The sequence below is a fragment of the Phlebotomus argentipes genome, unplaced genomic scaffold, assembly GCF_947086385.1.
Source record: "Phlebotomus argentipes unplaced genomic scaffold, Phlebotomus argentipes genome assembly contig_5, whole genome shotgun sequence".
NCBI classification, from domain to species: domain Eukaryota; kingdom Metazoa; phylum Arthropoda; class Insecta; order Diptera; family Psychodidae; genus Phlebotomus; species Phlebotomus argentipes.
In genome coordinates, this window is record NW_026776165.1 from 6,952,798 (window position 1) to 6,964,373 (window position 11,576).

The 11,576-nt window shown below is 43.9% G+C and overlaps 2 protein-coding genes across 4 annotated transcripts; both read left to right on the forward strand.

Moving 5' to 3' along the window:
• The first annotated feature begins 7 nt into the window (after positions 1-7).
• Positions 8-8,834, forward strand: LOC132256246 (rho GTPase-activating protein Graf). 3 transcript variants are annotated; one of them, XM_059752541.1, is made up of 11 exons: positions 8-1,039; positions 2,222-2,379; positions 2,443-2,616; positions 4,099-4,386; positions 4,457-4,508; positions 4,573-4,847; positions 5,220-5,562; positions 5,628-5,733; positions 5,810-6,745; positions 7,169-7,248; positions 7,602-8,834. In XM_059752541.1, exons 1-11 carry the CDS (start codon positions 880-882, stop codon positions 7,691-7,693), a joined length of 2,664 nt encoding a protein of 887 aa, XP_059608524.1. In that variant the 5' UTR covers positions 8-879; the 3' UTR covers positions 7,694-8,834. The 3 variants fall into 3 exon arrangements, with proteins under 3 accessions (XP_059608524.1, XP_059608525.1, XP_059608526.1); XM_059752542.1 differs by lacking the exon at positions 7,602-8,834 and adding an exon at positions 7,387-7,587; XM_059752543.1 differs by lacking the exons at positions 8-1,039; positions 2,222-2,379; positions 2,443-2,616 and adding an exon at positions 3,676-3,957.
• A 986-nt stretch (positions 8,835-9,820) lies between these two features.
• LOC132256473 (transmembrane protein 237) lies at positions 9,821-11,560 on the forward strand. Its single transcript, XM_059752905.1, has 2 exons — positions 9,821-11,146; positions 11,207-11,560. The coding sequence occupies exons 1-2, from the start codon at positions 9,986-9,988 to the stop codon at positions 11,348-11,350; spliced, it is 1,305 nt and encodes a 434-aa protein (XP_059608888.1). The 5' UTR covers positions 9,821-9,985; the 3' UTR covers positions 11,351-11,560.
• Positions 11,561-11,576: the final 16 nt, after the last annotated feature.

Sequence of the window (11,576 nt, forward strand, 5' to 3'; positions counted from 1 at the left end):
GCCACACCGTGTGCAACACGGTCGGCATTGCTATGGAATCCACACTGGACGATTTCAGATGTATGGGAGATTTTGATAAACAGTGACGTATTGCTTCGAAAGTGGCTGGCAAAATTAAGTGAGAATCGCGATTCCAGTTGGTTTTTCCGCCCCAAAATCATCGTCAGACATTGCAGGGGAGTGTCCTGTTCGAGTTGGAGCACGTGATGTGGTGAAGTGGTGTGGAAAAAGTGCCTTTTTCGCCCTGGATTTCCCTCCCGTGATCAAAGTGAGAGAGAGTGAGTCCAGAGCTAAGTGAACTGCGCATCTTACATGTAAAATGTACATATATGTTGGTGGAAATTTCACTCGCTGTTTTTGTCCATAACGCGACAACATTTTGCTGGCGTCGCCTGAAAAAGCGCTCCAGGGACACTGAAGACCAGTCGAGTGAGATTTTCAGTGTGAGAAAAGGTGATACTGGCATTTTTCACATATGAATCAGCAGATAATCACTTGTTGAATGCCCGTGTCCGTCCAATGGTGGTAAAATGACGTCGTATTGACTGCACCAACACAACCGCGCGCTTTCCATCATCTCGTTGATCTTGCACTTCCCTTGTGAGCACGGGACAGACTGAAATCCCGCCCAGAGATTTGTGTGCAATCCAGAGACAGACAATCGTTGGACAGAGGGTGAAGTTTTCTTCAGTGTGGTGTTGTGGAAAAGGGGCGCCAAAATCTCCTCTTTCCCTCCCCGAATTTCCGCGCGAGTGTGCTGCGATAGAGGAAAATTTTGGCGAACACACGCGCATTCAAGGTGTGTTTGTGGCCAAATAACGCAAAACAATACCTCCACCAACACATTCCAGCCGTGGTGAAATCCAAAGAGGCCAAAAAATGGTGATCGGACTGCAAGCGCTAGAATTCACGGACTGTTTGCTGGATAGCCCTGAATTTCGCGAGAATCTCAGCAGGCACGAGAAGGAGCTGGACAAGACCAGCCAGCAGATCAAGCGGATCATCAAGGAGATCAAGGATCTCCTCACAGCGGCACGCAGTAAGTTTGTCATCCCACTTCTGATCGCTGTGTGTCATTCTTGAAAGTTCGTGGAATTGTTTTTCGCATTAACTTAACGTTGCTGAAAAGCAATTAAAATGTGGCTAAATTGCTGATTAGATTATTCTGAACACCTTTCGAGCGTTTGTTTCTCTAAATCTGCTCCACTTTATGACAATTTTACATTCCATTTTGAGTTTATTCCATTTATTCTGAAAATTCTTTAAATTAAATTAAGGTGTCGCGCTCCCAAAGTGTATTTATCGAAAGAAAATTGCTTTAAACTCGTCTCTATCAGGCGTTATGAGTGTCAAAATGATACCGAATTATTGCTATTTCAGTACCTTTATCTAAATTGTGTAATAAGCCTTGAGATTTCAACCTCAAAGTGTTATCATGAGAAGTTTTAGTCTCTATCTGTGCGAATGCAGCTTGTGTCTTATCTTCGAACAGAGTGAGATTCTTGAATTGAACATCAGAGTTCTATTTGTGTTTTTTTCTTTTTGGTTGTTTTGATTCCCCGTCTCGCAATTTATGGTCTTTTTTTCTATGCTGGGTTTTTGTATGTGATTTTTCATTCAACACGTCCGCATTAACCTAATTTTGATGCGAGAGCGCAAAGGAGGAATGAATGGAGAATATATTCTCTCGTGCTTATTGCATATTCAACAGTGTGATCTGCGAGAGAATGCTCGCTGAATGATAAATCTTAATTATTAATTTAACAGTCCAGCACGGCTTAGCCGTTGAGATTCCGACCATTCAAGTGACATTTCAGAGTTCGCGCAAAAGGTTCCTTGAAACATTATATGAGAATTGTGTATTGGAAAGAATGTGTGGCGCGCATTCTTGGGTCTTAGAGTGCTCCCAAGTTCTCCTTGCGAAACCTTTGACAGCGAGACAATGTGGGCTTCTTACTTTACTATTATTATTATTATTATTAATTTAAAGGCGCACTTCCCAGGGAGAGAGGAAAAAAAATGCGCGAAGAATGAATGAATGTGTATTTGAAGAGAAAGTGGCACAGATTATTCATTGGAATAGAATAAAAATGTCAGTAAACATATACAGACGTGAAGCAGCGACTGAAGAGGAGCGAGAGAAAGAGACAATGGAGATGGAAAAAAATAAAATATGAATTGCTGCTTGATAATTATTTAATGATTCACCGCTCTTTTGTAGACTTATCGCGGGCTCAGCGCGCCCTCAGCAAGAGTCTCGGCGAGTTCAACTTCGAATTCATCGGCTCAAATCAGACGGAAGATGAGCAGACGATCGTGGAGAGTCTGGATCACTTCAGTCGCCTCATTGCGACCATTGAGGAGGAGCGCGGAAGAATGGTATATGTGCGAAAGATTTGCCTTGACACTTCAATTGACTGACGCAATTATGTCCTCTTGCAGCTGGAGCAGACGCAGGACAATATCGTGAGTGCACTGGAGCACTTCCGGAAGGAGCACATTGGCGGCGTGAAGGAGAACAAGAAGCTCTTCGGCAAGAAGACGGCGAAATTTTGTCAAGCGCAAGAGAGATTTCTCAGTATGTCAACAAAAAAGTCCGACAACATCATTCAAGAGGTAATTGCTTGAGCAAACGACAACAGTTGAGGGCACAATTGTTGGGTCAAGTGGGCGTAAATACGATTATCACAGTGACCAATTCAAAGGTTCGCTAATCTCAACTCGATTAACTGCTCTGAATGCACAATGAGAGAGATAAGAATTCTTTATTAATGAATGAATAATGCATTCGTCTAGCCTTCTGTTAACTGAGCGTTATGATGAAATGTGATGATTTTCATTACCACACTCGTTTTGAGATATCAAAGAAGTTCTTCCAGTGCGTCCAGTGTTTTAGTAAAGCTAACATTGTTATAAAATATATAAAAACATGGATTTAAGACATAAATTTCCTGAAGTTGTGATGTTAATGTGGTGATTTGATCTTATATTAATCGTCGGAAAAAAGGAAAGCATTAAATTTCATGTTTTTCTTCATTTACACGAAAACAAACATTTTACAAGAAATTGTTAGCATGAAAACTCGCTTGTTTTAATTGATTTTTACCTGATAAAAAAATCAGAAATGTGTGGACGAATTTAAAGAAACACAAACAAGATCTATTTAAGTGGTGACAATTGTATTTATGATTAATTTTCTATAATTTCGGGGTTCGTAAATCGAATTTCACCATTTCAAGTTCAATTGATGAGAAAATTAATTGTCTAAAAGCCTCCAAAATTCGCCAGAATCATATGATTAGCGCAAATGACTAATAAAGTCCGTGTTTTCCTTTCTCCGCAAATTGTGCGCAAGTGAGTTTATTGCAACTCTCACCACTGTATTTGGCAGATGGAGAATATTTGCTGACATCCCACCTGAGATTGTCTCTCCATCCGCAATTCTCTCACATCGCCCAACAAGCGTGTCGTCCAAAATGATTCATGGCTGTGTTTGGCTGAGTAATAAAATGTTTAATGCTAAATATCTGTTTGGAAAAATGCTCAGAAATTCCACACATGAAGTGAAAATCGATTTCGGACACATCTTCGCGCGGTGCGGCGCGAAGTGGTGGGAAAAGGGGGCGAAGGAGGTCGACATTGCGCATGCTTTCGCCATATTAGGAATATTTGTGGCGTAGGTGGTCATCATGTGCAGATCTATTGGGAATTGAAACACTTTGGAGTTGTTGTTCGAGCGAAAAAAAGACAATTTTGGCACAATACATCAATAGGAGAATTGTGTGTTTCTTTGGCACTGTACTGTGTGTGGTGAGAATTTGGCGGTCAATTGCATTTGTGACGCGCGCGAGAAGGAGAAAATTATTATCAAGTGTAATTTGTTGTTGGCGCTGCGATAGCACGATGGATACATTTTATCAATTTCCGCAAATAAGATATCAAATATTCGCTTAAGAGGCAAGTCACCTGTCACACCAGCGAACGCACACTCCACCTTCCGTGGCTATTTATAGACTTTATATGGGGCTTTAATTGTCGCGAAGATGTGTGATTTTTCGGCCCTGGATCATTCTGTAATGTCTTTGGCACATCTTGCAGGCGGACGCGAGTCTTGGAATGCTCGAGAGAGAATATCTGCAGGAGAGCCTCAGCTATGTTCTACGCATTCAGGAAGTGCAGGAGCGCATCAAGTTCGAATTTGTGGAGACAATTCTAAGATTTATGTCCGGCTGGCTGGTCTTCTATCACTTTGGACATGAGATATCTGAGGAATACAAGACTTACATCAGCGATCTTCAATTGAAAGTACAAAAGACGAGGGAGAACTTTCTCGAGACTCGCAATAAAGCGGAAGAATTGAAAGCCAAATACACGGACAGTAAAATGGTGAGGATGAAAATGTCTTTTTTTTTATCATCGTTTTGGGCTGTCAATTAATTTGTCATTAATATTGCAGAAACCCGAATCGGAATATACCAAGCAAGGATATCTATTTCTGCTGGAGAAGAGTAAGAATGATTGTCAATGAAGTTTTCCACAACACTCTTAATAAATTCTGTGACTTCCTTGCAGAAGCGTTCACGGCGACGTGGTCCAAATTCTACTGCACGTACAAGAAGGACAAGAAGCAGTTCTCAATGGTGGTGTACAACCAGATTTCCGGGCGAACGGAGGCTCAGACGGAGTATTACAGCCTCTCGTCGTGCACGCGGCGGGCGTCTGACTTCGAGAAGCGCTTCTGCTTTGATCTCACGTTTGAGCAGAAGCCGGGAATTGTCTACACATTCCAGGGATTGAGTGAAGAGGACAGGAAATCGTGGCTGAATGCAATGGATGGCAAGGAACCGGTGAGATTTTGTATTTTTCTTTACTTTCTCTGTGTGTCTGTCGCCATCTTAGTGACGATTCTAGCCTTCGAAACCATCTAAACACAGTAATTCAATTAAATTCAATGATTTATTTGTTGTCAATAAGAGAAAGTTTGAGTGCTGAGAGTGCTTAAACTGTTAAATTAAGCGGCATTAAATAAAAATACTTTCACACTTGCCTATACTAGAAATCAAGTTTCTCATTGTCTCACTGAAATGTTAAAGAGACACTTTGTTTCGAAATGCTGCTGAGCTTTTCGATTGAATTTTTCTGCTGTCTAATCAATTTACAATTCAACTTTTCTGCACGGATTCACAGGTGCTCAAGAATATAGTTTTCCCCTTTCGCAGACTTACTTGACGCCGGGAAAGTCGCAGCAAAGCGATGAATACCACCTGGACAGCGTGGGCTTTGCCTTTGTTCGCAAGTGCATCGAAGTGCTGGAGACCAGAGGCCTCGAGGAGGAGGGACTGTATCGCATTGGTGGCATCGGGACTAAGATCAGCAAGATTCTGGTGCTGGGCATGGACAGGAAGAAGGGCGAGAAGGAGCGCTTTCAGTTCGTCACCGATGATCAGCACAGTGACTTGATGGAGAGCAAAACCATCGCCAGTGCGCTGAAGCATTATCTGAGGAATCTGAATGAGCCTCTGATGACTTTCAGGCATCACAGTGGATTCATTGCGGCTGCTAGTGAGTGTCTAAAGTCTGGGTGGATTGGGAGAAATTGTGGATGCTAAGATGGCTTTACTTTGCAGAACTGGATACTCGCATTCAGCGACTGAGTGAGGTTCACACTTTGGTCTACAGATTGCCTAAGCCTAATTTCGAGATGCTAGAAATCGTAATTCGTCACCTGAAAGCGTGAGTTTGACTTCTTAAGTTGTGTTTTGGGGGGGGGGAAGATTGAAAGGAGTTTTATTTTTGGTGTCTTTTGCAGAGTTTCGATGAAATGCCACAAGAATAAAATGTCAGTATTCAACTTGGGGGTGGTTTTTGGGCCGACACTGTTGAGGGCAGTGGAAGAGACCGTGGCCTCCATTCTGGACATCAAGTTCAACAATGTCGTGATAGAGATTCTAATTGAGAACTACGATTTGATCTTTAAGAGCGCCCCAGGGCGTGCCACAGACTACCTGATACACTCTGGGCCGCCCGAGAGCATTCCGCGGAGTCAGTATCACGGCAAGAGTGTGTATTCGCAGCAGCCGCTCGTGCGCGTGGTGGCCAAGTCCAATTACACCGATCCAGTGATGTCGTCCAGCCTGCAGAATATCCCCAATGGGATGATGTTGTACCAGAACAACAGTCCCATGAGCATTCCGGGCTCGTCGTATCACCAGAAGTACGAACTGAAGTCGTCGGGAAGCCAATCGACACACTCACTGCCGCACAGCGAAGTCAAGTTGTCGCCGCGCGAAATGGCCATTAAGCGTGACTACGCGGTGAGGAATTCCGGGCGCAGCCAGGACATCCAGCCCAACCATCACAACTACAGCAATTTGCTGAAAGTGAGGGATCTCAGTCGCGAAGCCAAGCGAGCGCAGCACAGCAATGGCGATGAGATGTACGAGACGACGAAGCGCCTCAACGCAATGACATATAGCGAATCAAATCTGATCCAGCCGCGAGAGATTACCATTGTCGATCGCATGAACTCCACCAGCAGCTCCAATGAGTCCGTCTGCTCCACGTCCAGCCGTGATCTGATGCACTACACGTGCAAGGGCGTCCCGAAGCCCAGCGTAGCGCCGGCCGATTGGGCGTATTCACATCACGCCGCGCAGAACAACACTAATCATACTGTACCAAAGAAGAGCTACGCGAGGAACAGATACGGCAGTGAGCAGAAGGACATTCTCACCAATGAGCAAGTGTGAGTTGAAGATGCAAAAATGCATGAAATCCAATCCTTCCAATAGAAGATGCTTCCATTTCAGTAAATCAGTTATTGAATGAGTGGCAAAGAAGTTCCTTTGGCGTGTTAAAAAGGTTGAACGCCGTTCACTGGAGAAATCCAATTGATTTCACAGCTTTTTCAACGTCATTCTGACTCATAAATGTCTCTTTATCACTGAAGATTTCCCTGGTAATTGATTCTTGAACGTTTGTTCGTCTCTCAAGGGTTTCTGCTTGTATATCGTTAAGCAGTTTAGCCAAAGGTCAAAGTTCTTAGAATATACGCAAAAAGAACAATTTCTCCATAGGGTTTCACCAAGTCAAGTTGTTTGCTGTTTGTGACTATTTCATCAGCTTCTAAATGTCTTTAAAATGATTATAAATTTCTCTTATTCTCCAGGCGCGTCCGAACTTTGTATGCATGCATGGCGGAAAATGATGGCGAGCTGTCTTTTGAACCAAATCAAATCATTACCAATGGTGAGTGACGCTTCGGCACTCCTTCAACATCTTACAAAATTAATCATCGGGCTGGATGTAATTCTGCATGATAAGAGCTTAATTTTCTAATCTAACCCTTCTAATATACTTCCTTTTCTCCTACTGTATCTTTTCTAGATGTATCTTTAATGTTTGTTGGATGCCCGAAAGACGTAGCAAAGCAAAGCTGAAGTTGTAGGAAGAAAAGTTTTTCATTTTGTTCGCTTGTATGCTTTTCTTTCTCTCTTTTCCTACGTAGTTTCACAGCTTTTGAATGCTTTTGGCGTTTCTAGTTGGGCTTGGAGGTGCTGATGAGTGTGCAATTCCTATTAATCCTTGATTTGTCCTTGCAGTGAAACCGTCAAGCGAGGCTGGCTGGTGGGAAGGAACGCTGAACGGCAAGTCTGGCCTTATTCCGCAGAACTACGTGGAGATCATTCCGTGAGATTGAGCCAAACTCCGGCGCGTCTTCTTGAGCGACTCGAGGCGCGAGGAGTGATGTCAACTCTGCCCAAATATATCCTTCACACTCTGCATTTCTGCGGGCCAACAATGCATTATCTACAACACAGATATCAATGTCGTAATCTCTGACAAAAAGGGGATGATTTATGATTATTTAACATATCACAGGACATTCTTAGGCCCAAATCTATACTGTTGCGTCTACTTTTTTTCTAATTCAATCTATTTCTTTGTAATCTGCATTTTATCCTTGATTTTTATCCTCTTCTACTTTACATTTTCCTACGTACTAATATTATTGTAATATTGTTTTGTTTTGTTTTTTGAACACTCTTTTGCCATACGAGGAAAAAAAAAACACCAGCCATTAAAAATGCATTAACAGATTTTGATTAGAATGCTAATCTTTAATTTAGATAAAAAAAAATTAAAGATGAAAAATAAAAAAAACTATTAATAAAACTGTGATAATTGTCATGAAATACATTGACTAAATTTTTCTGCGTTACATATTTTGTAATGTTTTATAAAATGAAGATGAGGAAAAATTCCAAATTTAATTTGTATTATTTTATCAACATTATCAAGTTAAGATGCACACATTAGATATTTCACTGCGTGTAACATTATTTGTAATTTGTGGGGGGCGAATAGAAAAGGGACCATTGCATGGAGAATGAACCCGAATATGTCTCTTTATTTCTTTTGATGAGGAGAAGAGGGGAAGAAGAAGAAACAACACTAACTATTTAGGATGAATTACTACCGTGAATAATAATTTTATTATGTGTATTTCCACTTTACAAGTTTGTACAATATATTTGTATTTTGTAAAATGAAGCATTGTAAATTTGAGAGAATATCCATTTTGTTGAAGTGTAGGTTTAGTAAGATATCAATGGGAATATACAAAGACGGAAGAAACTATTATATTGATGAAGCAGATAAAATGCTATGAAGTAAGTCAAGATGATGAGCAAATACATAGGAAGAAAAAGTGTCTTTATTGTTGATGAGGATGCAAGTCGCGCCCCTTTGATTTGAGGGGGAGGCTGAAAAAAAAACTGTATGTATTTGTATACTAAATGACATTAAATAAAATGCTAACGCATCACACTGAACATGGCTCTCTTTGCATCAGTGAGCCTCCGAGTATTGATCCGTTCTGCCTCTGCTCCTGACGTCACCTCGCCACCTACGCGGTGTGACGTCACTCCTCCAGAGCGCATGAGTTCAATACACCGACCACTTCATTCAAATTCGCCGGGGTTTCGGTATATTGTGACGCACTTGAGCCTTATGTGCCACATAAGGCAATGCTAGTTGGTTGAGAGCTACAGCTACAGTGGGTGGCAGAAGTTTGACCTTTAGCCTCGGCACTCGCTGTTGTGCAGCTGGGGATTTTCACATTTTCCAGGGTGAACTGAGAGACTTCTCAGAAATGAGCAAATTCACAAAAAACTGTGCAGAATTGTGCTGGAAAATTTATAAAGTCATCTCACATTGCGTCGATATCAGACGATGAAATTGCGAAAAAGAATTGCTAATTCTTTGCATTTAATGCCTTGAGCTTTGAGAGGACAAATCTATACTTCTCTATTGAGAATTTTCTTAAATTGTTTCATGAAAAACTTGATTATTAAATATTATTGACGTGAATTTGCGTGATGAGTAAGACTTATCCAGCCAAAGCTATTAGCTAATATTTATTAACCGTTTAGCGAAGCCCAAAGAAAACAAATATTTTCCTTTTGAATCCCTTGAGATTTAAGAGCTTCAGGCTGAATTTCAGAATCGCTCATTCAGGAATATCATTTATTTCCAATCAATTTTGAACGACACTGTAAGTGTGAAGCCAATTTAGCTGCGCCACATGAGAAATATTCAGCGATAAGGACGATAAGGACTCTCGATTCTCTGCATCCAGAAATACTCTGTTCATTTTCAATAGACTTTTCAACCTGTGCGAAGTGGTGCATTTTTAACCCATCCGGGGGTGCAGCGATAGTGATTTTTCGCCCACCCACTCGCGCCCTATGTTCACATAATGCCCAGATACATAATGTAGTGCTGCTCTGGAAATACGACTCGCTGTGTGGACGAAATAAGGTGGGAGGCAATTTTTATTGATCCAGTCTTGCGCTGCACGTCATCGTTGCCGAAGCACTTCTCACTATCCCCTTTTCAGTCCTGGCAGCTCTCCATACTGCTCGCGAGGTGCTGTGCAACCCGAAAAAATCAGTGTAGTGCTTCTGTGTGTGCCCGTGGAGCGATGGAGACCCCCAAAGTGCACCACCCCAAGACGAAGTCGCGACGGTCTAGGCACAAAAACGACAGTCCCGTGGCGGAGGCGCAGCAAAATGGTGCGAAGGAGGCGGAGGAGGAGCCGCAGCAGGAGTCGGACCACATCCAGAAGGGCATCCTCGGGTATATCGACAGGCAGATCGGGACGCAGCAGCGGAAGATCCAGTCGCTGTCGGATCCGCAGGGAAGTCCAGCGCAGCGTAGCGCGCGGAGCAGGAATAGCATGGAGCGCAGTCCGCGGATGAAGAGAAGCAAGTCTGAGTCGCGGCGACGGAAAGAGCGCAAGCTGATCGCCGCTGGCGAGATGGAGGTCAGGCAGGCCAATGAGACGCTGATGAAGTATCTGAAGCAGTGCTCGGACGTGAACGACGCCTCACTGTCCGGGGATCTGGAGATTGACAAGACGGCCGACGTGCAGCGGCACGTGCTGCGGAAGTCGCGCTCGCAGAAGCTGGCGCCCAGCTTCCGGACTGTGCCCGCGGGCTGCCAGTCGCGCTATGACATCACGGCGGTGCTGGACGAGCTGGGTAACGACGTGATCAGGCAGCGCAGCGCAGACATCTACAATCCCTTCACGCCCGTCGTGTCGCCCACCGACGGTCCGCCCACGCGCATCGACAAGATGTTCATCCAGACGACGAGCGGCTACAGATCCGTAGACTCGAACTTCTATAAGAGCGCCCTGGACACCGATCCGGAGGCCGGCGCCTGGACTCCGCTGACGAACGGCCTGTACCTGGCTTGCGCGCTGCAGCACTTGTGGCACCTGGTCAGCAACATATGCCACGGCCTCCTGGGCGGCCTGGCGATGGGCCATCTCATCTTCGTGTTCAGCACGGCGCCGCACGACTGGAGCAAGGCGTCGCTGAGCCAGTACGAGACCTTCGCCGAGGTGTTCTTCAGCATCTTCTACTTCCTGGCCATTTTGTGCGTGGTGTCGGTGTTCGACCGCATGGATCTGGCCCAGATCAGCCTGTCCAATGCTTCCAAGACCATCTCCTTTCGCTGGATGGTGGTCATCCTGCCCATCTACTTAGTCACGGTCATCCTCAGCCTCTCCGCCGACTCGCTGAACGACAGATTTTACTTCATCAACTACAACCTCACCACAATCCAAGTGAACAACCCAGTGAGTATTCCACATCGGCCCCCTCCCAAGTGCACCCCTAAAGCCCGCCACTCTTTTCAGGAGAGCAGGATCATCAGTATCTGGAACACGCTATCCGTGGCCAAGAGCGTGGGCGCGATAGTGGGATGGATTCTCGTGGCTCTGTCTCCGGTGGACTTGCTGTACAGTCGCCTGGCCGAAATGGAGAAGTACTTGGCGAACTAAATGCCCGCATATCCCCAAAATAGGCATCGCCCTCCCTGCAGGAAAAGTAGATGTGAGCAATTTGCAACACACCTTTAGTTCGTGGAACTTTCAATTATATTTTCAACAAATTCAGTGAAATGAATGCTGTAGAGACGACAATGCTTAGTGCTATGTATTGTGCACATGTATATCTTGTAAATAATATATATTACTTCAGACTCATTAAAATTTTCTGGCCTTTCCT